Here is a 27,571-nt window from a genome sequence, read left to right as displayed (position 1 = left end):
CCCTGCGGGCCCTGTTTCCTCCTTTCCCCAGCACTGACCCCGCCTCTCCTGCTCCACGCGCGCGCGTACGGGCGCTTCCAGAGCGCGAGCCGGGACTATGGCGTTGTCGAAAATGGGCTACAGGCAGTACTTGCTGCTGCTAGCGCAGCAGAACGTAGAATTCCGGCTGCCGGTGAGTCTTAGGTGCGCGCGGCCTTTGCCGCTTGGAAGTTCCCAGGGGCTGAGCGCGCGCGGCCGGTGTTTGCGTCTGCGGGTCACTAGCAACTGCGCATTGGTTCCGCACCGTATTCTTTGCTTATCCCGGCGCAGCACTGCAGAAGGGCGTCAGAAGTCCTCTAACGTTGGGTTTTTGCAGACGAATGAAATGGGTCCTTTAGGCCTTTGTTCATCCTACGATGGCATGACGACGCTCCAGGCAGCGGGTGCCTTGTGTGCTGATAGGAGCCTTGGAGCGTTTCCCCAAGCTGGAAAAATAACTTCAAAGAAGAACAGCCTCTAAGGGGAGGAGGGTGGAAGGGAGATTTTCATGAGATTTTCTCTTTGTTCAAGGTATACTTATGTAGCACATGGCATTTGAGCATAGTTTCAGAATATTAAGTGCTTTTTATTATTATTATGTGCCATCAAGTTGTTGCCGATTCTTAGTGACCACATAGATGATGATCTGTCCCTAATCTGGTCTTTCAGGTCTTATTAGGTGGGGTGACTATAGGATAACATATCATCAAGGAAGTTGATTGCTGTACAGTTTATAGCAGGAGAGAAAGGGTTGGGCAGAATTTAAGGATCCTCAAATCTTGGAAGTGTTCTTTACAGCTCCTTTATGCTGATTTCTATTGAAGATTCTCCAGTCCATCAACATGACTACAAGCACCTTCCTTGACACCCATCCAACTCACTTTTCTATCTGATGTTAAGTAAGAGCTAATCTACACTTCCAGTTTGCCCCTGCATAAGATTGGGCCACCTACCATATTGGGAGGCGAGAATGGATGAAGAAATGTAAATGTGACCTGTGGGGAAGGCAACCTCCTCCTGAGTGTTCTTGCTCTGCATTAGCCGTGTATTTCCCCATCCACAGTGCACGCACGGCATTCTGCTCCATCTGCTGCACTTCATTCTCTCTCTCAAATGCTTCTCTTCCAATTGGGTAGCATGTGTTCTCCCCCCCCCCCCATTTCTTTGATCTGGTGTTAGATTCAGCACAGGAAACTGAAATGCAGCCTTGACTTCTCTTCTTTTTCCTGGGTGAAATAGTTGAGTCCTGCCAAGTTACCTCTACTAACCCAAGTGGTTGGGAGAATTGTAATTCTGTTGTTGTTTTCACCTGTCCTCAAAAGTCATGCTCTCAGAAGGGAAAGCAACCATCTATTTTGCCTCTTTGTGTTTGTACTTGCCTGAGGGTAACACATAAAGTATTGAGGGGTCTTCTTTATTCCCATTCTATTGCAGGGAGGTAATCGTTGGCTGTACCCACTCTGGGAGGGAGGGGAGGAGGGGGCTATTGCAGCAACTAGCATGCTGGGTTGTCCAGTATGACTTGTAGAGTGAAAGCATACTCAGCTTTGGATTATTCACTACTGATTATTACTATTTTATTGTGCCTTCGAGTCAGTTTTTGATTCCAGTTTTCTTGGCAAGATTTCAGAAGTGGTTTGCCATTGCCTGTTTCCTATGGCTGAGAGAGAACGACTGACCCAGGGTCACCCAGCTGGCTGTGTGCCTCAGGCAGGACTAGAACTCAGGGTCTCCTGGTTTCTAGCTTAGTGCCTTAACCACTACACCAAACTGGCTCCCACCTTTGAGTCAATGTTGACTCCTGATGACTGGCTGGACAAGTCCCCACAGTTTTCTTGGCATGATTTCAGAAGAGGTTTTCCCTTGCCTTCTTCCCAGGGCTGAGAGAGAGTGACTGGCCCAGGGTCACCCAGCTGGCTTCGTGCCCAAGGCGGAACTAGAACTCACAATCTCCTGGTTTCTAGCCTGATGCATTAACTACTACACCAAACTGGCTCTCGTGAAGTCACATTTAAAGAAGTCAGCCATAAATTGTATTTTTTTTTTAAGGATCAACAGTAATAATGCAATAATGGAGCTAGCTAATGTTTTGGGATGTTTGTTAAAATAATTTATCTTATCATACTTTCTTCTAGGAAATAAAGTCTTTGCTTTCCCTCTGTGATGGAAGATTCAGCAGTTCACAGGAACTGAGATTAAAGGTAAGAATTAGATATAGGATAAAAAAATCTTTTCATGAGATTGTTCTGTGAAATGCATCTTTTACAGCCAAGCTTTAATCTTAATCATGATAAAAGTCTTTATTCAGACCATGAAGGAATTGTATTGTAATTACATTCGTACAATGTTTTATTTGCATAAAATGATTTGAAAAGTGTAATGTGGGAACAAAAGTGTTTCCCTGAAAATGTTGACAGTTGTTCAGTGCCATGAAAAAGCAGGTTAGGTCGGTAAAAAGGTATGCGCTTGGACTGGGCCCTTTTTTGGATCTGAGGTTTTTCTGGCCACATGTCTGAACTTTGCGAATTGATACCTCAGCCTTAAGGGACAGAGTTGGGTGACAGAATATCCCTTATCCTTGGCAGCTGGCCCTGTCCTGGCAGTCCCGTGAGTAACCCTGGAAGTCTGGAGGACATCATCTTCCCTCGAGACTTCCTTTGAGGAGCAGGTAGGCCAAGAAAGGCAGCTACAGAGAGTAGTATTGCCTTGCCAGTGAACCATGCTTCTGAGCAGAGGCTGGAACAATCTGGGAACATATAAGCCCTGAACTCCAGAATTCTATAATTGCTGAGCAGAATATATAGATGGATTCATTCCCTGGAATGAAAATGAGCCATTTGCTCTCTCATCCTGGCATTTATGCGACCATGCTTCATCTCCTGCAAAATACCTCTGTGCCTCTATTATGGGAGTAAGCAATCTGTGGTCTGCATTTCCCAGCCTGCATTTTGTTGGGTCCTGGGGCACCCTTAAGTGGGTGAGGTAAAAATGTGGGCCTCTTTTTCTTTCCAGTTTTTGGTGGAGTTTCAGGGACCACCTGTTTCAAATCTGGTGCAGTTTTGGGTGGGTTGGAGAATATTAAAGTCTTAAGTGTGAAAGGTCCCTTCAGCCTTAAGGGACAGAGTTGGGTGACAGAATATCCCTTATCCTTGGCAGCTGGCCTTGTCCTGGCAGTCCCGTGAGTAACCCTGGAAGTCTGGAGGACATCATCATTCCAGGGAATGAATCCCCTGTGCAAGCACTGAGTCATGTCTGACCCTTTGGGGGGACACTGCTTTTGCGACGTTTTCTTGGCAGACTGTAGCAGGGTGGTTTGCCATTGCCTTCCCCAGTCGTCACCTTCCCCAGCAACCTGGGGACTCATTTTACCAACTTCAGAAAGATGGAAGGCTGAGTTGACCGGAGTCGGCTACCCGAGAATCCAGCTTCCGCTGGGATTGAACTCGGGTTGTGGGGAGAGTTTTGGTTGCAATACTGCCGCCTACCACTCTGCGCCACAGGAGGCCCAAAGTCTTAAGTACTTCACTAAAATATTTTATGAATTGGCTTTCTGCAACCTATTAACTAAAACAAAAGGGAAAAAAAGCAAGCAAGAAAAAAGCATTTTGTTTCCAATGTGCACTGGAAGTATATTTTGCTATATTTCATCTTCCTAACACATTTTTCAACATGTCCCCCAAACCCCACTTGTTTCCTCTAATTTGTATCTTGACAACTGCTGCCAATATATCTTGCTGTGAGATTTAAATAGAATTTTCCCACAAAGCATAGTGCATCATCTGTGCTAATTCTACTCCAGGGCCTTGCTGTCCTTAGTAGTATTGGTTCAGGCCTGATAGGACAGAGTTAGTAATTAAAGGAAGAGCACCAAATTGGTATTGTGAACGGCAAGATTTAAATCCTCCTGTGGCAGAAGCCAGAAACAGTGTAATCTGTCCCCTTCTTCACAAACGGAAGGTACTAATGAATGTGTAGATCTGCTTTGTCTTTCTCTTCTCACGTTCAGCTGCTTCTGCCCCATCCAGATCAGTGGGAGACAATGAGGAAAACATAAATGGAAACATAAGAGGAGAAGTTAGGTGGGTGGCATAAGGGCAACCATTCAGAGGGGAGAGGGATAAAATTGGTAGGTTAAAATGGCAGTCTGTCACTTTGGTTGTGAAGGTGCATGCACAGAACTGCATCTCTCTGGTGGAGCCCATTCATCTTCAAGGCTCTGCTCTCTGGATATTTACGTTTGCACACAGTTGCAAACTTTTTGGTGGTGCATTCATGAATAAAGTTCAGTATGCTTTGTAATACTGAATATTATTAATGCCACACGGCAAGCATAATGTAATGGAAGAAAATGTAGGAGTGGTTTGAAAGGCCCCATATGCTTTATCATATTGTGTTCATAATGGGAGCAGAAAGAAGTTTAATTCTTCCATCTCAGGAACTACAGGAATATTTTGTTGTTGTTGTTGAAGTTTGCTGACCACTGGTACAACTGAGCAAGAATACAGGCTTTAAAAATAAAAAAGGTGGTGAAGTTATTCACAGCTGTGTAGCTTTGTTGGTGCATAGTGAAAATTAGCATTAAGAAGTCTGATCAACTGCCCCTGTTGTCAAAAGGGGGAAGATAAAGGATAACCACAGATTTTCATGCCCCAGTTTAGAGGTGAAAATGGGGAAAATATTGCAGAATGGATTCCCTAGCTTTAACAAAATTTTTATATCACCTATCATATAGACTCTGCCCGGCCCATCCAAGGACACAGAGAACACTGATTGAGATGTGCAGCGGGAGGCAGCCCAAACACAATTTATACCCCCCGCCACCACCATAGGTAGCTTCCACTCTCCTGGCCTTCTGGAACCTCATTAGAACTTGGTTGTTTCAAAAGGCCTTTGGGACTTGAATGCTATAGGGTGCCTGCTGTCTGGATAATTATATTATTTATAATGCTTACTGTAATTATATGTTGTATTACTGTTGTTATTATTATTGCATTGGCTGTGGCTGCTCCTTTGCAGTACCATTTATAGTCGTTTTGATGGAAGCAGTTTATAAATGCTATAAGACCTTCCTTCCTAGGAGGGAGAGAGGGAGGGAGGGAGGGAGGAAGGAGGGAGGAGGGTTGTAGCTACCTAAATAATGAAGTCATTGATTGCAGTGCCCATTCCTTGGAATAACTGTTTTATGTTTCCTGACTTCAGAGCCCATTTTGGATTCTTGACTTGCCTTCTGAAGAGATAGCTAGAGGACTAATGAAACGAACAGTATGTGCAAAGTAAGGATTGATGTTTGTTAAAAAAAAATAGTAAGAGAGAGAGAGAGAGAGAGAGAGTGTTCCTGCTTCCCTTCTGTATTAAGGTTCCCTTTAAGTTTTCTCATCCCTTTTCTCCAGCACAGGAACAAATCTTTTCCTTTTTGCTGCCAGTGCTAGTTGAGCTTTGACTAGCTTATGAGCTGCAGTGCTGGAGGGTCCTGCTTGATTTAATTGCCCCGTCTAAGATGCTGTTACAGCTGTATCAAAAAAGAGGCAAAATATCCATCTGTTATTGTTTCTATGCATGAGGCTAAGTGACTTCAGGTTTGTTTTCTGCTGGTGTGATGTGAGATAATCTACGCAAGGAATTTTTGTCTTACATGCTTTATTTGTATCCCTTTGTACAAATACCATTAAATGACTTGGAAGTTGTACAGAAGCAGTGTTGGAGATTGAACCAAGAAAATTAGAGAGCAGTTGATATGCCTCCAGGGAGAGCCTGCTAGCTCGTTTCTTTTCTTGACTTCCCTAACACAGGAGAGCATTTGAAAAACAAGATTCAATGTGATCCTATTGGCAGTGTCATTGGATAGATTTTGAAATATCCTCTGTAAACAAAAGTGTTTGCCCCCGTGGACCAGGAGTAATAGAAAACAATGGCCATTTATTATGGTTTTTTATACTGTAGAGATTTGTGCACCAAGTTCATTATATCCTTCCTGTTGCATTTTACTAGTCAGAGCAATTTTATGTTCACCGCTCTCCAAGAAAAACAACATTCATTCATTCATTCATTCATTCATTCATTCATTCAATTTATATTGCCGTCCATCTCAAACCAGTGACTCTGGGCGGCTAACAACAATAAAAACGATCATACTATAAAACAATAAAAACAATAACAAAAATTAAATAGAAATACAAATACAGCCAAGAGATCTTAAAAGCCATTGGTGTTAACATAACCATGAAATGGGGCCATTGCCACACTCGGGCACAAAGCCAGGTCTTCAAGGCCTTACGAAAGGCCAACAGGGTTGGGGCCATCCTAATCTCAGGAGGGAGGATGTTCCAGAGGGCAGGCGCCACAGCAGAAAAGGCACGTCTCCTGGTCCCTGCCAGCCAACTTTCTTTGGCTGACGGGACCCGGAGCATGCCCCTCCTGCTGGACCGGATTGGATGGGTAGAAGCAACTGGGAAAAGACGGTCCCTCAGGTAACCTAGTCCCGAGCCATGAAGGGCTTTAAAGGTGACAACCAGCACCTTGAATTGCACCTGGAAACACACTGGCAACTAATGCATCTCCCGAAGCAGAGGTGTCACATGTGCCGCGTAGCTGACACTATTTACATCCTGGGCAGCTGCATTCTGTACCAGCTGAAGCTTCTTCTGAATGCTCTTCAAGGGGAGCCCCATGTACAGCACATTGCAATAGTCCAAACAGGAGGTCACGAGGGCATGAGTTTCAGTGAGTAGCGCCTCCTGGTCCAGGAATGGATACATAACATGATAACGTTTAGAGTCTAGCGTGAGATAACATCTAGCCCACCACTTTTGTGATCTTTTAGATTGTCAGCTGATCTCAACTTTAACTTTATTTTGCCCATCTTGGCACAGTGTTAAACAGTGAACGTATATACGTGCATGTAATGTATATACGTGCATGGATCTGTCTGTCTGTCTGTCTATCTAATTCACTGCTGTTGTATTATTGCATAGTATTATAAAAAATTCTACTTGACAGGCCTTTGGCTATAATGAAATGTTATCTGCATATCTATTAAAGTAAACTTATAAGTTCCATTTGAAATAACTACATTTGTAGAGCATGTGGAAGTTTTTAAGCAAAATAGGATAAAAATATTCTTGAATGTCTGTATTTATTTGCTTTCAGATCAATATTTGAGTTGTGGGGTCATGGGAAATCTGTAGAAGAACTGCATTCTTCACTGAAGAGTTATCCAGTAGAGAAAATGGTTGGTATAAAACAAAATTCTTGAGCTTTTTTGTTTAGTATATATTACACAGCATATGCACTACATGCTAATCAAAACTGTCTTGCTTTGTTTTAGGCCCCATATTTACAGTCCAACTTCACCTACAAAATAATAGTCTATGCTTTTAACAAAACACTAACACAAACACAGAAGATTGAAAGAATGGATGTAAGTAATATTTAAGTTCTTTAATTGCTTAAATGTCTCTTCTTTCTAATATAACAATAACACAAGTGCATACATTGCAATGTCGATTAATTAAAGCTTTGGAGAGTTACCATTCTTTTGTCATCTTTTAGACATAAACCACAGTTACTGTCCTCTAATGCCAGATGAGTAGCCAGGTTGTCTTTGTTCAGCAATGTAGTGGTATCACATTGCAAAGCCTTCATATGCTCAAGAATTCATTTCATGCTCCCAAATGTATTCCAAGGGCTATAATCAAGCCTCAGACTGAGCTTCACGAAGTCCTCTTGATATATTCACATTTGTCCCTCATGAATTAACTGTGAATGGCACAGGTACCTGTAACTAGAATTTAAGAAATTAATAATTAAAGAATTATGCACTTTTGTCCAGTATTTTTTGGCTTTCTTGGCTTTTAATTGTTTATTTGATATGTTTACTTTATATGTTTATTTTATTTATTTTTAATTGTTTTTAGATTGTTATGGAGTTTTTAACTGTTGTTGTGTTGTACACTACCCAGAGTAACGTGTTTGTGAGATAGGCGGCTACACACACACACACACACACACACACACACACACACACACACAGTATATATATCTTTCCCATTTTAGTTGGGGCAGGATACATAGTCTATCTTTAATCAGGTAGAGAGTTTTAATTCTCTACATTACTACCTACCTGTTGGTTTCCTATTAAAATTTAATTAGTTTTAAAGTCTTCTTACCCTGGGGCTTAGAATTCTTCAAGAAGAGTCAGTCTTCCACTAATTTTTTCAAATCATTGAGGAGGGCATTGTTGGCTCTGTGTCTCATCTTTTTTCAGACTATGTTACATTAGGTCATAAGGTACATCAGAGATGAATGACCTGTGGGTCTCATGCAGCTGCCCAGCACTCCATTTGTACACTCTGTAATTGCCCTGATAAAATTTTGTGAGAATATGGCCAAATTTCTGTGTCAGAATTTTGCATGTTTTTTTCTTAAGGATGGGCATGAGACTTTTAAACCCTCTGATGATCCCAAATCACGATTTTTTCAGGTTTGGAGGATTTGCTTCTTGGCAGTTTCCTGCTCCCATTACTACCCTTAAAACTTAATATAGAACAAAAAAGAGTTGAAGAATTTCAACCCTCTCCAGTCCAGGGAGATCACTGGATGTCCTCCTGCAACTTTCTGGAAGGTTGCAAAGCTTTGCTTTAGCCTCCCGCCTTTGCACACCTATGAAATCATTTCTTCATGAAGCCTGTCAACATTCTTGATTTCTTGCCACTTTTTGAAGAGTTTAAAAATAGCCTTAATAGCCAGTTTGGTCTAGTGGTTAAGGCAATGGGCTAGAAACCAGGAGGCAGAGAGTTCTAGTCCTCCCTTAGGCATGAAAGCCGGCTGGGTGACCTTGGGCCAATCACTCTCTCTCAGCCCACCTCACCTCACAGGGTTGTTGTTGTGGGGAAAATAGGAGGAGGAAGGTGTATTAGGCATGTTCGAAGCCTTGAGTTATTTATAAAAATAATAAAGGCAGGATAGAAAATATTTTTTTTAAAAAATAAGGTGGTTTGGATGCACAATTGTCTTAGACATGCAATATTCAGGGTGGGCAACCACAGCTATCCACCATCTTTATGTTTTGCAACTCCCATTCCTCCATCACACCTTCAAAATTCAGCAGGACAATTTTTCAGATTTGTTTAAGGAAATAATTTTATAGAAATAGTACTGTATTGTAGTTCAAAATGTAAAAAAAAAAGTCCAAGTAGTTGGCCAAGAGTTAGAAGCTAAGTACCACTTTGTAATTTAAGTCATAATTGAAATTGATAGTAAGAGGGACAGAATCCAGCAAATAAAAAAGAAGGCAAGATCTGGAATTTGAAGATGATGGGAATGGTGCTCTTAAATAGCATTCTGCCAGTGCAACAGTGCAGCCCCATTACTCCGGGGACTGTTGAACTGGCTATAGGTGATATCTGGGGTCTCTAACCTTTTGTCTAGGAGGTCTGATAAAAGAAAGTTTCTGGCTTTTGTCCTTGCATACCCAGATGTCAGGCTCAAGGGTCCTGACAGAAAAAGCAAATTAGGTGTATTAACCCTCTACAGTTTTGTTTTTGTTTTTTAAACACACACACGACTCAAAGCAAAAGCAACTCTGCCCGACGATCCTCAAAAGATGAAAAAAAATAATTTTTAAAAAGAGTATCTTCCATCAGGAATATATAACACAGTCAGTACGTTTTAGTTTTAGTAGATCATCAGTGTTATATTTTTTATTTCTGTGCTGCCTTATTAACTTCTTTAATCCTTTTGGTGGAAGAGTAGTACACATTTTATGTTTTGCTGGTGCTATATTCGATTATTTGTAGTACACCTAGTGTAATAAAAGTAAAGAGGAAAACAATATTCGCCATATCATACATATAGTATTGTTTAATGCATTGTCTCCAACTCCTCTTTCCTTCCCCGTCCCCCATGCAGTCTTTACAGTTTTTACCATTTAAAGGACGTGTAGATTTAAAGAATCCAGACCATATATTTTGGTTTCTAGAAGATCATGGAAATAATCTAGGCAACAGCACAGAACAACCTATTGGCTTGTACTTTGGGAGATGGGTGAGTAATGTATTATATTAATAATGAAATTACCAGCTTTTAAAATACCAATACAACCATGACAGATTGCAACTTGGAATGTGAGACTTTAGTATGACTTTACAGATGAAATAAAAGAAACAAAAATAGATATATTGTGTGTCGGTGAAACTAGGAGAAGTGAGAAAGATACAAGAGATCTAATTGAAGGAGGTCTGATCTTGTGGAATGGTTGATGAACACCCAGGCAGGAAAGTGAAGGTGTAAGTTTAATTATGAATCAAAGGACTAAAACATATGTCAGACGGTATAAATTGGTGTCATCTTGGTTCTTGTGGATACATATGAAAGTAGGGATCCATAGGTTGTTGATAGTTTCACATAATGCTCCAGTCAATGGTGATAATGAAAGAAACAGAAATTAACTTTGGGAAAAAACAAACAACATTCTGAATATATACGATCTGGGGTTGGGGGGATTACTCTGTTAGGTGACATGAATGAATAAGTGGAAATGAGATGAGAGAGAACAGAAAAAGTGATTTGGAGGCCAAGAATAAATGAGAATGGTGAATCATGAGTATCTGCTTAGAAGGACTGTTACTTTAAGGTGTTTTATGTAAGCATACATTTATTCTGTACACATGGCAGAAGAATGAATCTAAATGTAAAAGCATGACTGTGTTTATTTTTTGTGATGAATGTTTGAGAGAATTAGTTTGGAACAAAGTGAAAAGAATTATATTAAAGAATGCCATAGACAAATGTGGAATTATGTGAACGGGAAGTATGAAAAAGGGTGTTTGATGGTATGATGAAGTGAAAGATGCTATGGATGAGAAACACATGACAGTGATTGCTCCAGAAAATGAGAGGGAGAAAAAGATACTGTATACAATATATATAGAGAAAAAGATAGTTGCAAAGAATGTAGTCAGACCAAGGAATAGTTAAGATTAAAACAGACAAAGAAAAGGCAGAGCAGTGATAAGGTCAAGAATGTATGGACACTGAATGAATGTGAACTAAATATAAGAGTGAATAATCACTATGAAATAAGTATTTGAAAGTGTTTTGATCACATAGAGGGAATGAATGAGGACTGGATAGAAAAAAAGATACATGAAGAATGAATGAATGGGTCAAGAGGAAGACCAAAAAAGTCATGATTGGATAGAGTTGATGAGGTCTTCAGAAATAAAGCAGTGAGAAGTTTAAAGAATAACAGGCAATGTATAAAGTGGTATGTGAACTTGGTGGAAGCCTTATAAGGATATAGAGGTATGGAGAGGAATAGTAAAATACGTTGGTGTAAACTAGATTTAGCTATATTTCCTTTCCTTCTCTTATGTTCTGCCTTTAATTTCTTTGGATTAATATTTCTCATTCCCTTTTTGTGCTTTGCATAACTTTCCTGCAAGGGAGTGCTGTAGTGTTGGGCATGTTGCAGCATGAGAGTAAACAAATAGTTTAGTGTAAGGTGGCAGAATTTCCTCAAATGTTATTCACTGATCTTTTGAGGCAGAAAATAAACATATATGCAGTGTTCCTTTATCATTTCCAAACCAAGACTGAGGTTTAATGGTATCCAAATTCATTATGAGCAAGGAGGGACTTGCGGTCATAATTGGCTAAACCACCTTTTGCAGTTGCTGAGAGCATTGAAACAGTGACCTTCTTATGATCCAGTAAAGCATTTTTGGTATTCTTAAGGAAGTATGTCCCATCAGGATCACTTAATATAATTTATTTATATCAAGAGAGCCAGTTTAGTGTAATGGTTAAAGGCAGCAGACAAGAAACCAGGAGACCATGAGTTCTGGTCATGCCTCAGGCACAAAGCCTGCTCCGTGATTTTGGGCCAGTCACTTTCTCTTAGCCCAGGAAGAAGCACGGGCAAACCACTTCTGAAAATGTTGCATGGACTTGTCCAGGCACTCACCAGCAGTCAAAACTGACAAAGGCACACTCCAACGCACACAAAATTGTATTGGAATTGTTAAAGCTTAGATATGTGCCCTCTTTCATAATTTTCAACATAGTAGTTGGACTTGATTGTTTTTAAAAGAAAAATAATATTCTGGTCTGGAAGGCATATTAAGGGTGCTGCTTTTTTAATGTGCTCAGCATGATAACCTGATAAAACATATGCATTTATGTTTTTTAAAAAATCATTTTGTTTTTGTTTGAGTATTTTAGAAGTGCTCGGTAACCAAAATAAATAATTCTTTTTTTCTTTTCTTTCACTGCCTCCCCAACCATATATTCCACAGATTGCCAATGGACAAAGGGACCTTATTGAATCCTACAGTGTTAAAAAAAGACATTTTATTGGGAACACAAGCATGCATTCCGGCTTGGCTTTTATCATGGCAAACCATGGAAAAATAAAACCAAACAACATTGTGTTTGATCCTTTTGTGGGAACAGGTATCTTCTCTCTCTCTCTTTTCCAACCTTTTTCAAGGAAAAAGAAATGAAGCGTTTTATATTTATAATCTGCTCGTATTTCCTGTTATTTCACTAAACTGGCCATCTCACAAGTTTTTAGTTAGAACAATTTGCATTTGGGAATATGCTATTTGTACAAACCTTTGGCACTCCAGATGTTACTGAACAACAATTCCCCAGCAGCCCCAGCCAGTATGGAAATGGGAAGGTTATTGAGAGTAGGAGTTAAGCAACACTGGGGATGGGTGCTTGGGCACAGGTTTCCCTCCCTGCTAGAAAACAAAGTTACCCAGATGCAGTATGTGTTACCCAGATGTAATTATGCATTATGCCCATCGGGGGAGATGGGCAGTGATATAAATTTAATTAAATAAATTTTAAAAATTCTCAGTAATCCAAATGTGATTTGTTCCCTAGGCCCATGCTTTCCTTATAACAACTCTAGCATCTTTAGCTCTGTGGCTTCTTTATAACACCACCAGTCCCACCAGACGTTTTACTGCTTAGGCATTTACAGCTACCAAAAAATCTTCAACTCAGTTCTTTTCCGCATGCAGTTCCTGTTGCAACTGATGTCAGCAGTCATTGGCTTTGAAGAGACAGTGCAACATTACCATTCTCAGTCACATATTCTGGAAGTAGTTCAAGAATACCTGCTTGATGATTAAAATCTCAGCAGTGATTCATCTGGAAGAAAAAAAAAAACCAAGGATAGCTTACAGCCATGCCTGAGCCCCATCATGGTCCATTCTAGTGGAAACTCTCAGATTTCCCATTCACTTGGATTGAAGAAAACTAGTTTATAGAATGTTCTGGGGAGGAATAGAGTTTGGGACTCAGGAGGCTTTGTATAAAGGAATTTGAAGATGACCCTGAGGAAGATAAGAAAAAGATGTTAAAGGGTGAATGAAGGAATGGGCCATTAAGGAGGGACTTGGAAAAGGGATTGCACAGTCCAAAGATTAAAGCAAGCGTGAGAAAGAAACTCAAGGCAACCTTGCCTTGATTTTGTTTGTTATAAGATGAGACAAAGAAAAAACTTGGAGGGGCTTTCAAGATTGATTTCAGCCCTTCGAGTTCAAGAAACAGATGCTGCTGGGATTCCAGAAATGCTAGTCTGTTGTTGTAGGGCATAAAAATTGATTCTTGAAAGCCTGTCCAAATTTCTCTCTGCCCATCCTGTATTAAACAAAATCAAGGCGGGATCATCTTGAGTTTCTCACACTTGCTTCAATTTCTGGATTGTGTAATTGCTTCTCCAAGCCCCTCCTTAATCGTTTGTGTCTTCCTTCCTGCTTTTAATGGCTCTTTCGTACCTTCCCCAAGGTCATTTTTAGATTCCTTTACAGCCTGTAATGCTATGGCATTTTATCTTTCTTTTCTCTGCAATCTATCCATTGCACTAAGGTATATGAAAAATGTCCCCTCAGGATTTGTATGACCAAGGAAGCTACCCGGGTGTCATTTACTCTGGACAAATTTTCAGATTTTATGTTGGAGTTAATCATACATCAGTTTCTTTTAAAAATGTGCTGTGTTGTCTAAGCAGTGCTACTACTTATGTGACTCCAGAGATTATCTTCCTTCAGTTAGTTGTTTTTCTTGAACAAAACAGTAGGGGGTGCTTGTGTCACATGTTGTACCAGCACTTTTTGTATGAGATAAATCAGTTCAAATACACCAAGTAGTAATAGACCAACTTTGCTATAAAGACAATTTAAATATTAATATTTAAAAGAATTTGCACTAGTGGGAGGAGGTAAGACATCTGGCAGAAGAGATAAACATTCGTGGTCTGAGGGTTGCTTAAAACAGTTGTCAGAAAATCTTTGTTTCTCTGTGATGATGACAGTAACCTAGTCTATGCTACACAAATAAGACAAAAAAAATCATGCACTCCAAGTATGTTGGGAATATTTTTATGAAATCATGCTCCACCCTGTTGTGGAATATTTGATGAATTATAAGAGCATATTTTGTTTCTTTTCTTTGGCTTGCAGGTGGACTTCTTATAGCTTCTGCACACTTTGGAGCATATGTCTGTGGCACAGATATAGATTATAACATAGTACATGGGTTGGGTATGTCCTTTTTATTATTTACTACAGTAGTACAAATTAATTAACTTTGTAAGATATAGTAGCAATTTTAGTTAGTTCCAAAACAGCTCCTTAACCCAGGAAATTTATCAGAGACAGTAGCAGTTACTCAGCAGCCTCACATAGTCTTTCTTACAGTGAGCCATGATCAACCATCAGTTTTACTGTCGAAAGAAAATACAGTTTGAATTTACTCCTGATCATTCAAGCGAGAGAACTGCCTTTCTTCAGATTAATCTTTCAGTCATATTGGAATTTAAGTGTCTGCTTCTGCAAAATGAAATGATGGGTGACTATCGAAAAACCTAGGGGACATAATCAACATGTTGGGTATGCATAAAATCCCAGCCATAATTTCAAAGTGATGGGTTGATTTCCTTATAATGTGTTGATTTGGGTAGTTATAATTAGTTGCCCTTTCCAGCAATGATACTGAGTTTTTCACATAAGATACAATAAAAGAAAATTAATTATTCGTGATTTCTCTGCGCATGTTGTAGAATTTCCTTTTTGTGTGATTCTGTCATCTTGTGCTAAGAAAGACTCTTATACTTTCTGCCTGATGTGTTATGTTGCCTCCATACACACACACAGCTCTACAGAAGGTTAGGTGGAGATCTGTGTAGCACGTGTCCATCTCATCAGGGGGAGAAGAGATGACTTCTAGTTTTGCATATTATCCAGAAACCATGCAAAGAGGACATAGAAGTTATCCTCCCTTTTTTACTTAGTCAGATGTTTCAAGCCATCCAAAGTATAGTAGCAGCTTTAAGGGTTCTTTCATTCCAAATGGAATACATAGAATATACTACCATGCAGGTCTTTGTTTCCTTCTAATACCTACTGAACAGTTGTGACCATTTTATTGTGAATTAGGTGGGACCATAATTGGCATTCACTTGTGATCAATTTAAGGTACAGAGAAATATTCTTACCAAACATTATTTAGTTGAATGGAATATGAATGAATTGCAGTAACAGAGGAAACACTGGGGATTATTTTAATGCCACCTGAAATGAAATTGATTGTTTTTTCCTCTTCATTGCTCTAAGGCAAGGCTAGTAGAAAGAATCAAAAGTGGAGAGGACCTGATGAAAATATTAGAGCCAACCTTCGCCAGTATGGTTTGGAGAAGTACTACCTTGACGTATTTGTTTCTGATGCATCAAAACCCATATGGAGGAAGGGAGTGCAGTTTGATGCAATCATTACAGACCGTAAGTTAAGATGCAAAACCTAAAATATCTATGATTCATGAATACAGCCCATGGGGATGATGATAAAATGGAAATATCTATAGGCTTATTATAGAGTTTTCTGTATATGGTGGAACATGAGAATAGGAATATCTGGACTTTTAAAAATATGCTAGTAGGTTTCAGGACTATTGGACTCAGATATGCTTTATTTTGTGTAATAGTAAATCTAGCAGGAGCGTGCCTCAATATTTTGGAAACATTACTAGCATACAAGCTTTTTTCTGCGAATGAGTAAATGAGCATTTTCTCTAATTATTTCCCCCCTTCAATGAAAGTAAAGTTATTTTTATTTTTTTATTTATTATTCAAATTTTGCTACCGCCCATCTCCTCCAAAAGAGAGACTCTGGGCGATAGTACATCTGAAGTACCTTAATTTCAAATGTAATGCTTGTGTCTTGAATTTCCATAAGCAAGCAGATAGGAATCCTAGGTGTGCACTGCAGAATATGATGGTTTCTCCTTGATCATTTCCAAGTATCCAATGAGTATAAATTATTAATGTATGATATGGACAGCTGTATTGTTTATTCATATGATATATGGTGTTCGTTGTCTCCCCATCTGGGAATACCTTTGTTTCTGGAGTGGCACCATATGCACTTTGAAGCTGGTTCTGGTCAATTTTCAAGAAGCCAAAGCCTTCTTGCCATTGCTTACTGGACTTGATTTTTTTTTTATGGGGGTTAGTTAGAAAAATGCCAGTAATATGCTAAATATTTTAAATGCCTCTTTGCTATGTATGATTATGTAATCTAGGAAATGTGAATTGGTCAGAAAAGTCACACACAATTTAATACCAGCTGAATATCTACCTGGACTTAATATTGTAAAATTAGGACTTCCTTTGTTTTAGTTTAAATTGAACCTCCTTTAACTCTGTATTAGTTGTTGAGGTAGTGAAGCATTGTGAATTTCATAAAAGTAACAAAATCCCATTTTAAATGTTTACTTTGAATCCATACCTTTTATGGAGCAATATTTAAAAGGTATGAGTCATATCACTATTTGGAGGAAAGGGTCAGTTTTTTCCCCTGAGCAAAAGTGGAAATTAATGCTTTAATACTGACTGCAGAGTGAATCCTCTTTCTCATTAATCACTTCCAAATATATTCTCCATAGAATCATAGGAAAGCCTAAAGTATCTTTCAACAAAATGTATTAATGATTGCCTAGTACTTTTATATATAATACCTTAGAGTTTTGAGATGTGAACAGTTAAAATAGTGCTGTTTCAATGATGAATCAAATGTAAGTTAAAAAGCAGCACAGAGACAACTGCTGTGAGGAACAAAAGACTGGTGAGTAGACTGGTCCTTCAGAATCTCTCTGGAGAAGGGAGAGAACGGGAGATTGCTCACATGTGCTCTGAATGGCAGCTCCTCACAGGGGGACTGTAAAACAGTGGTCTCTTGCACCAGGAGCCGAGGGAGATAACTCCTTTGCTCTCAGCAGTGACAGAGCCTTTAATAAGGACACTAAGCCAGCTAAACTCACTTTGTAATCACATTCGGAAATGTTCAATTTAACTACTTTATGGATACTAGAGACTTTCAAAACAGTGAGCTTAATTTGACACCTGGTGAGTTTTATCTTCTTATTTGGATTTAAGGAATTTTAAACAGAGACTTGAGAGTTTAAAATAATATATAATTGGCAAAAAGCAAAAAAAAAAAATTTTGATTAAGGAAAGTTTTAAACCAACTGGGAGACCAAAGAGATTTGGAATATTGGTTATTTTTGCTATAAGATTTGAAAAACAAGTATATAATTAAATAATATACCCATGGGAAATGACAAATGGAACTTAAACCCTATTAGGAATCGAGGCTTGATAAAGGTTTCAAATGGACACTAGAGGGAACTAAAGGACAGGCAGAAAAGAGATAAAATGGCTAATCTGGCTATTACTTTTTTTTTTAATCTTAAAGAGTTTTTGATAACTGGACTGAGATATAACTAATATCTCAGAAAGGATACAGATTTCAATGGATAAATGTTTAAAAGATGATGACAAAAACTTTAAAAAAACTTTTACCTGACATAGACATTATAGAGTTTGAAGGCATGGAAGACAACAAAATTGAGATTACAACAATGGGAATACAAAAGACAAATCAAGAAAAAGATCTGAACATGGAACAGCTGCGACAAGAAATCCTGGACAATGCCTCGTTATGGGATTTATGAAGCAGACTGGTGAAAGCTTTGAAGACTCCTCTTGAATGCCAGAGATTGATGAAAGATCAAATCCTGTGATGCCATTGGAATGATTTAAAGGTTAAGATTGTGTAGAGCAAAAAAGAAGGAATATAAAGTTGAACTACTTGATCAGGGATAAACTGTTTGATATTTCTGGAAACTCCTAATGGACTTTTTGCTGAACCAGGACTGAAAAGATGACAATTTCTGGATTGTGTATAGATAAAAGTTAGGCTATGGGGAGAAGTGGGTTTTTTTTTTATTTGTAACTTTAAAACAGGGTGAAAAGTTATTATATTCGCTTATGCTCTGTGTGATGAAGGTTGGAAGTCACTTCTTTATTACTGTCTATGTTGCCTTTTTCTTCTTCTTTTCTCCTTTTCTCCTTTTCTTCTTCTTTTTTCTGCATGTTCTGAACCTTTCTCTTATTTTCCTTTTTTCTTCTAGTTTAGATTGCATTAATTTTTACTATGTTTTATAGCAACTTCAATAAAATTATATAAACAGTACAGATTAAATGCTGAATCAAATGTAAGTTAAAAAGCAGTGCCTACTGGTTCTTGATTCAGTGGAGCTTTTTATAATATTTCAGTGGTTTCAGTTTGGGGTTTGTTGAGATTAATGGAACATTTGTAAGCACTCCCATATATTATCCACCTCAAAAGAATCACATCAAAGTTCTGCAGCATGTTTAACAAGACTTTAAACTTGATGCATGAACAAGAGAGCAGTCCTTCCTAAAGAGTGGGAGGAGCACGGTGGCAGACTACCCATCGCTTCCAAATTCTGGTGGATCTTAATGGTGAGGAAATTAATTAAAGCAATTAGCTCAAGAGAGCTTAGGGTCTGGATACCAGCAGATGAGGTGCCTCCTCTATGTTCTAACCTCTGTGGAAAGCAGTCACAAAGAAGGATTGCTTGTAGATTATCACAATATTATCACTAGAAGTACTTGCATCCTGTTTCCCATTCCCTTGAGATGCCCAAAGCAAATGGCAAGAGGCAGAATAAAGGGCCATTCAGGCCGCAGCTGGCTGAAATAACTTCTTTTTAAAAAATGGATTTGGATTGTGTTCAGATACAACCAGCATAGATGGCAGTGAAGCAGGATCAAATTCAGTTAGCTGGATGTTGATTTGGAGAAAGACGTCTTTAGCTACGAGTTTTGTGCTGTGTTAAAAGATTAGCTAATTTATTGCAGCACAGACTGTCTGTGGGTTAGTTCATCAGTGAAGGCTTTATCAGTGACCAGATACAGGGTAGAACATTGGAATGGATGGGCCAATCCCTGTGGGAGCACCTGGTTATTTAACTATCCAGCCCTCAGGCAATAGGGCTTTAAATGCAACAGCCCTCCTTTGTTGTCCCCAAATGAACCTGGAGTCAGTGCAGTTGGTTCAACAATTGGGTTGCAGGCTCCAAAGGTATGTATATATGTTTGTATATTAACGCTACAGAGAAAATACTTGCTGTTATGTTATAAAGCAGCAGAAGCTGAAATATGTGTCATGCATTTTTTTTCTTTGTAGCACCATATGGCATTCGGGAAGCCACCAGAAAAATTGGTTCACTAAGGGAAACAGTGAAAATGACTGAAAAAAGGTAGGTAAAGCTTGAATTGTGAATGCAGAAATCTGAACAGAAAGCTAGCTGTGGCTTTGGAAGCATTTGTTGAATGCTGTAATCTTCTGCCAAAGTACTAACCAATTCAACCATGATGTTTTTAATTAGAGTTTTTACATAGCATTCGCCTGGTCTGTGTATCTCTTACACTCCTCCGATGAACTTTGGGATTAGGAATTTATCTAAACTATTGCTCCCACATGGAAAATGGTGGTGCGTTTTGGCGTAATCTCTGGAGAATAGATAAAATTGGCAGAAAAGGCTATTCACTAATGTTAATTAGAGTTCTTCATCTGAATCTTACAAGATGTCATTGCGATTTTGAAGATCTGCAATAGTAGATATTAACAAGCTCCCTACATGGAACAGCTGGTTTTCATGTCTGAAATGTGTTTTGGATGTTTTGGTTCTTACACAGAACAAAACAGCCCCATCTTGTTCCTGATGTGGAACAAAACGTAGTTGTCTGGACAAGAGTGGCTGTGGGAGGTGAGAGCAGAAAAAATCTTGATATGGGTGGCTAAGGAAAGGCAGGGAAAGTAAGGCCATGATAGGGCAAGACAGTGGGATCATGCTGGGGCAACAGCAGTGGCTCGGAGGGCAGAGGGAGAAGGATCAAGCAGACATACAGGCCGTGTGGAGGAAGAGGGGGCAGAGGGGGTGATGCACACCAGTCTTGCCATATTCAGCCCTTTAATTCATTCTGGGATTCTGTGGGTTTTATTTTGGCGAAGACCCAAAAATATTACAGGTTTTGTTTAGCCAAACCATGGCTGATCTGAAATGGTTTGGCTGAACTTTTGCAGTGCAGTTGATTATTTGGCGTTCAAAGCAAAATGTATGTTCTGTTTCGTCCACACGCCTATACATAACAGGGTTTGTAAAGCCAATTCCGTATTGTACATTTGTTTTGCATCTTAGTAAGGCTATACTTTAAAGTGTTGACCAGAAATCCTCTATTAGAAACCTGCACCAAGTATAATGTTGTATCATTTCCTGGTTCCAGTTACCCTTTTGCTTAGGAATATAGTTCCTCTCCCACCCCATCTCCCACAAACATTTACGAAGTTTATCTTTAACATATTTTGTTTTCCAGATCCTTTCTGTTTTAATTTCTACAGTACTGGTACAATTTTACTTCTCTTATAGTGCATATTAATTTTTCTTAAATTCAAATTTTATCTGAGAAACTCTATTCAAATTTATTGTTTGTTAGACTGAACAGACTAGACAGATTAGTGCATTTTTTAAGGCTAGGAGAAAACTTTACAATTCCTGTGATAGATAATAAATGTTTATTTTTTGTTCTTATTATGAAACATTCAAGTAACACTAGCTGTTACCAACTAATTACTTTTCAAAATATCTCCTAGCACTGAAAATCACAACCTAGTTTCTTCAAATTATCAACTGAGTGATATAATCTTTGACCTGTTAAAATTTGCGGCGGATTATCTGGTGCGTGGAGGAAGATTGGTCTACTGGCTGCCTGTGTACAAACCAGAGTATGTCTTCTCCAAAAAGCCTCTTGAACATCAGTAAAGTTGAATATTCTGCATTACAGTAGTTCTTAGAGTTTAATATATGCAACAGGAGAGAATAGAGTCTGAAATTGGTGGGGATATTTTCCCTTTTTGTATATTACTTTGCTACAAGCTTTTGGCTGGAAAAGAAATCAGTGAGCACTAAAAAAATTGGATATTTGCTAGATTTTATTGTAAATGAAATCATTTGGATTTATTGGTAAAGAGTTTGCAGCTTAGGAAATAGGTATTAATTACATATGTAACTTATCCTTGTTCTAATAAGCTCAGGATGGCAGAAACATATTTGTTAGATTTAGAAAAACAGCTTAGCATTGTATGAACAGGGTCTTTTTTCAAATACTTCTATCAGACAGATTTTCATAATTTGTTTAAATGACTGTTGTAGGGAAAATCCATATGGTATATATATTCATCCTGTTTACAACCAAACTTTCACCTGCATCTTTTGATTCCATCTCTTTCTTTCTTTCTTTCTTTCTTTCTTTCTTTCTTTCTTTCTTTCTTTCTTTCTTTCTTTCTTTCTTCTCTCATTCTGCATTCTGTCTACTGTACAAATAACTATGGATTCTGAAAGCAATTAGCACACATTGTTTCTGGAAAATTTAATAAGGCTATGAAGCATGTGGAAGTGTATAGTCTAATTCAGTTTGAATCAACCCCTCTGGCAGTTCTGTTTCAGATTCACATATTATCGTTCATAAGCTCTTTGACTGTTTATTCCTTCCAGATATACAGAAGAGATTATACCTCAGCACCCTTGCCTGAAACTCGTTAGCAACTGTGAGCAGACGCTTTCCAACCACACATCAAGATACCTGATAACCATGGAAAAGGTGAAAGAATTTGAGGTAATTGTTTGGATGGGCTTTCATGCAAGGAAGGAGCTGTCAGCTTTGCCATGGGCTTTTCTACTGCACTGTTGTAAGGCGTTTACCATGCCAAGCTATAGTTTTAAAGCAAGTTTAGAAAGTTTCTGAATTCTTATAAATATCAAAACAGAAAGCCAAAACATTTAATGAACTTGAACACAGTCCAGGAAGGGAATGTTTAGTTTCATTTCATTCTTTCTGAAGAATCTCTGATGATTTTTTTTAAAGATTCTTAATGAAGTGGATAAGTCTTTTTTCCCCTTTGTTTTGTTTTATTCATTTTAGTTTAATTTTATTCATTTTGCTTGTTTTAGTTTAGCATGGCACATTGACTTCACTTAAAAGGTTATGAATTTCCTCATTTCTCTGAAAGAGAGGACAGTTATCACAATTATTGAAACATTTTGTGTCAGGGTTTCTCTTTGTTTGGATGCACAGACCAGATCTGAGTCTGATATTTGTCTGAATTTCTGTTCTTCCCTCACCCATTTTAAAAGCATGCAAGTCATCTAAAGGCAGCCTCTAGATACAGTTCCCGGGGCTGCTATATTAATGTGAATGTGACCTGGTTTCTGCTCATACAATGAAACTTCAAAGAGAACAGAGGGGAAGGGAAGATATCATCCTTCTGGTGGATGTATTAGATTCATACAGCCCTCAGCCTGCACGATTCATATGGGGAACATCATATGGAGACGTCATTACTAGATGTTGATTATTACCAGCTTTCAGATTTCTTTTTCATATCTAATGTGTTACTAAAAAGACCAAAAATTAATCAGAGTAAGAAACAATAAAAATCCAGTTAAGACAAGTGAGAAACTATTTACATTAATCCATTTTGAATTATTCATCGCTGAGTAATCTAATTTCAGTAGACAAAGTAAAGCATTTTATTATTTTTATGACAGCGTAGTCCTCTCCATGTCTTCTCAAAAATTAGTTCCCCTGAGTTCATTGTGAACGATTTGGCAGCAGTTAGATTTCTTTATTGGGACTCCTGACATAAAATTTAAAAACTTTACCATAACTTGGTAAAATTATGGCATTCTTCATGTTGTGATCAGTATCAAGGCTCTTTAATAGAACATTGAAAATACACACAAACACACACACACTCAGTACTGTATTATACAGTCCTGTATTAACAATAGCATTTGTTGGATTTTTTTCCTTTTTAGTGTACCAAAATTTTAAGGAGCTTCTCCAGTTCTAGCCATTTGGAGGGGGTGGGAGTACCATAATTTTACATTGGTACAAATACTGTAAATATAGATACATTGACAAATCTATTCTAAGTATGATGTGGAAAATTACCTGAAGAACTATCAGTTAACATAAAATAGCAAATGGCTTAAAAGAACTGGAACTATTGTTTTTAATCCTTTATTCTCTGAACTGAGTGTCTTGTTTGAAGTGATCTTTCCTATTTCTAGTATAATAACGTGTTAGATGAATGGTGTGCTGTTATATTTCATAAGTCACCTCTCAGGGCCCAATTTTAAATAAATGGAATTCTGTACCATTAAATTAGTTTTGGTCATTTGGTATTTAATTGGGTTGCATTGCTGACAAGAAAACACTCTACTGTCACTGTCTTAAGAGAACAGGAGAGACTATTTGAAGCATTTCACTCCGCATTAAATGGCTTTGCACGCTCAAGTAGGGCTTTATGGTAGCAGTGAATAGAAGATTCACAGGAGATCTGCAAATAGCCAGATGTGTGCCTTATCTTTGCAATTGCTAATGGCAATATTTTCTTTAAATTATTGGTTTGAACTGGAAAAGGAAATGCTGTATAACATATTTTCATGCCCTAACAATGTACATGAAAACATTATTGTTGCATATCTCTAATATGGTAGGACCATATTAGTCGCACTGTGGAGCTTTCTCATCCCGGCATAGCATCTTAATAAAAACCCATTAAAAACTTGAAAATCCATCTTCTGTTGCATTTTGAAACTGCAGTTGGAATGTTCCATGAGTTCAAAAGAGTGTTCTTAGCCATAATAGGATGTATAGGGATATAAAACAGATAATCTATGCACATTTTCCATTGGTTATTTTGATGTGTTATTTCAAGTTGCAAACCATTCACAGTGCAGAAATTAATAATTTGAGATTAATATTCTTTGTCTTCTGGTGGATAAAAATAGCATTAAACTTGACAGGTCTCAAGGCAGTAAATCCAGGGAACAATATCACATCATAACATTTTAGTTTTGCTGTGATAACGGCGTCATCTAAACATCTTCTGTATGTTGATGCATCCCCACGTACCCTCTTATTACACTGGGCCAGCATATCAGCTTGTAACCTTGTGTTATTGATATAGGCTAAACATTTCTGTTTGTTAGATAGTGTTGGAAGTATTACTATTATAATCTCAGTATACATTGAGATAATTTATATTTTAAGCAAACTGATGTTGAAAATGTTATTCATGCTGATACTGTTCAGATTAATGGGCACAAGAGCTTATTATTAAGGGAGCAAATGCTTTAAAGTCTCTTAAGATCGTTTGTTGGGTAGGTTGAATTCCCTTTATGCCTTGCATTCTCTCAAAGATATACCCACATAATCTTCATTCTGCTAACTCTAACTTCTCAACATATGAGATCTTTCAGAAATTGAATTCCTCAGCATCTGGAAAGTAAAGTGTACAATTGCAGCTTTGGCTGCAACTATGAGCTTTGTGTTTGCAGAATGAACAGTAAAATGAATGCTAAAAAGACCTATTTGTTAATTCACTTTTATTCCAAAAAGGACTGTTATCTCGAGCAATCTTGCTTGTATAAAATTCTGTTATATTAATTATTTTCCAGTTTTAATCTCTTTTTAAAAATAGTTTGTATTATTCTGATGAAATCTGTACAGCGTTATAACTGTGCATCTATTAAAGGTATGCATGGTTTCTTAGTTTTGTTTGTTTTTTGTACCTTTGAGTGAATGTTGACTCCTGGCGACGGCCTGGACAAATCCCTGCAGCATTCTTGGCAAGATTTTGGAAGTGGCTTGCCATTGCCTTCTTCCTAGGGCTATGCATGTATACATATCTACATTTAAAAAAAAAGGTAGTTAAATTTAAATTATTGGCAAATGCTATGACATTTATATAACAGTTTTTTTAAATCAGTCTGGAATCTAAATATTTATTCATTAGCATAATATCCCACTTTTCAGATAATTGGATCTGGTTAATATTTGGAAGGAAGCCACCAGGAAATAACCAGAGCTATAAGATAGACTAGGAAAAGTAATCAATTGAAGAAACATCCTGGAAGAAGACAGTAGCAACCCACTTCATGGGTCCATGAAGTTTTCAGACATCAAGCTCAATTCAAAAGAGATTACTTTTTCTGCAGGAACTCAAAGCCCATAGCATTCCCTCCAGCCTTTTAGCACATCAACAACCTTGTGAGGCACTGGGCTAAGGTTTGGTGACAGGCTCTAAGTCACCCAGTGCGCTTCAGATGCTAATGCTGGATTTGAATCTGGTTCTCCCTGGTCCTAGTTCAGCACCTAAACTTTCACTGCTTTGGCAAATAGTCTGTTGCAAAGTATTTAGAATAGTGTCCAAAGGTTGTCATTTTGCTGATGGAAGGCATCACTTGCAGAACATGGGATACATTTGCAACAGCATCTCTTTTGCCCCCCCCCCAACATCTGAAGCAGTGCTGAGTAATACACAGTGGCTGCAGGAGGGAAGATAATTGCTGAAAATCCCCCATTCCACTGTTGAATATTTTCTGTCACTTAAGGGATCATTTTACCATTTCTCCCCAAACAATGCCAAGTATAAAGATGAGGCTTGCATCTTGTAAGGCAGAAGTGTACAACTTTCTTGGGCTGAGGATCCCACCTAGGAATCACCAAGATTGTTTGCTGTCTTTAAAACTGAGTTATTTCTGACCTGTCCAGCAGCCTTGTTTCATGTGAATTTTTTCTCAGCTGCTATGTGTTTAATTTTTTGTGTATGTAGTCTTATTATTTTTAATACTGTTAGCTGCCCAGATTCATGTATTTGGGATGTGCAGCCATGTAAATCCAATGAACGAATGGGTCTTTTTTCTGTCTTTCTCTTTCTTTTTTCCTTGTTTTCCTATTACTTTTCTGTTTGCATGTTGAAGTTCAAAAAAAAGGGTTTCTAAAGGAGTGAGTATATAAACTTGAGGCTCACCTAGATCTGAACTTTAAACAATAATTTATTAAATTGAGGCAAGTGTCTTCAGGTATGCAATGCTCTCAACATAACATTATAAGCCTCCACCAAAAATTTGGGTTGGAGCAGTGCTTCATACTAACGGGCACTTACATTTTCATTATGTACTATATTTACCGATAGAATTAATTCTGTCTTGCATTTTGGCTCTCACCAAAGACTGTCAACAGCGACAAACAATGCATAAAATAAGGTAAATCCTATCAATAGGATATTAAAACAAATGCTCTAGCATGTAAAACACAGGAAGTATCATAGGGACCCCTCTGAAAATTATGAAGTCATTTAAACTGCTCTTGGAAAGGTATGGTACAGCGGGGTGTCAATTAAGATGAATTTCACATCCAACTCATATATATCTTGAAACATCACACAAGTCTTGAGAGCGATTGGCAGGTAAGCTCACGCAGTAGGACCCAATCCATTGTGGTGGTGGTGTTACTCTCGTCATCCAATCTCTGAAGGAATCAGCGACCCAATATTATAGAAAAATGCAGGGCAGGGTGAGGCTACCTTCATTTTTTTAACAATAAAGTACTAGTATTGTTGCTCTTGTTTAGCAGTTTCAGCTCTTCTAGCATCTCAAGACATAGCAATGCGTGCTTCATGTCTTCACAGTGTCTTTTAATTCCATATAGGAGGAAGATCATAATTCTCACACATTGGATAGCCAGTATCTGCTATACAAATGTCATGATTCCTTTCGTGAGAAATATTTCAGTGGAGTGACGAAGAGGATTGCCAAGGGAAAAAAAGACAGCCAAAAGTAATCTATTTGGAAAGGAAAAAACGAAAGCAAAGAACGCACAAGGCTTGTATTTGACTATTAAAACATCTGGACCTCAACATTATATAGAAGCTTCAGAGAACAAATACTGTTTTTAATTTTTTTTTAAACTCAAAGCAAAAACCACAACATAAGTGAAGGACAGTTCTTTTTCATTAACTTTGTTTATACCAGATTATTGCACAAGGATTTTTTTTACCTTTATTTAATTTATTTTAGGACTTCAAGTTCTAATGATAATTGATTACAACCTTTATCGCTGTTAGCTTTTTAGTCTATTACCTCTAGCAAAAATAAAAACTATTGTTTGGCTTCTTAAGCTGTGAACATCTGGAAATCTTAGGGATAATGCAATGGTATTTTGGCTTAAAAATTTTTTTTACTGTTGTGAAGATCAATTTCAGTTCCCTTTATTCGTTTGTAACTGATATACAATAAATGCAGAAAAGTTTGTTCTGAATTTTAAAATTA

The 27,571-nt window shown here is 38.1% G+C and overlaps 1 protein-coding gene across 6 annotated transcripts; it reads left to right on the top strand.

Annotated features, from left to right (window-relative positions):
- Nucleotides 1-76: 76 nt before the first annotated feature.
- Nucleotides 77-27,571, top strand: TRMT11 (tRNA methyltransferase 11 homolog). Of its 6 annotated transcripts, none has more exons than XM_063310333.1 (15): nucleotides 122-172; nucleotides 2,154-2,219; nucleotides 2,604-2,686; nucleotides 4,025-4,097; nucleotides 5,218-5,291; nucleotides 7,165-7,246; nucleotides 7,343-7,435; nucleotides 9,925-10,059; nucleotides 12,312-12,468; nucleotides 14,490-14,570; nucleotides 15,642-15,806; nucleotides 19,579-19,651; nucleotides 21,046-21,177; nucleotides 21,947-22,067; nucleotides 26,952-27,571. In XM_063310333.1, exons 5-15 carry the CDS (start codon nucleotides 5,269-5,271, stop codon nucleotides 27,081-27,083), a joined length of 1,194 nt encoding a protein of 397 aa, XP_063166403.1. In that variant the 5' UTR covers nucleotides 122-172; nucleotides 2,154-2,219; nucleotides 2,604-2,686; nucleotides 4,025-4,097; nucleotides 5,218-5,268; the 3' UTR covers nucleotides 27,084-27,571. The 6 variants fall into 6 exon arrangements, with proteins under 6 accessions (XP_063166379.1, XP_063166403.1, XP_063166387.1 ...); XM_063310317.1 differs by lacking the exon at nucleotides 122-172 and adding an exon at nucleotides 817-917; XM_063310340.1 differs by lacking the exons at nucleotides 122-172; nucleotides 2,604-2,686 and adding an exon at nucleotides 817-917.

The sequence above is a fragment of the Candoia aspera genome, chromosome 1, assembly GCF_035149785.1.
Source record: "Candoia aspera isolate rCanAsp1 chromosome 1, rCanAsp1.hap2, whole genome shotgun sequence".
Classification (NCBI taxonomy): Eukaryota; Metazoa; Chordata; class Lepidosauria; order Squamata; family Boidae; genus Candoia; species Candoia aspera.
This window is presented reverse-complemented; position numbering and strand designations above follow the sequence as displayed.

Bases quoted from the DNA above. Each gene is read 5' to 3' on its own strand.
- TRMT11 (XM_063310309.1), top strand. From the start codon at position 98: ATGGCGTTGTCGAAAATGGGCTACAGGCAGTACTTGCTGCTGCTAGCG. The intron at 10,060-12,311 runs GTGAGTAATGTA...TATATTCCACAG, and splicing joins GCTTGTACTTTGGGAGATGG to ATTGCCAATGGACAAAGGGA. The intron at 14,571-15,641 runs GTATGTCCTTTT...CATTGCTCTAAG, and splicing joins TAACATAGTACATGGGTTGG to GCAAGGCTAGTAGAAAGAAT.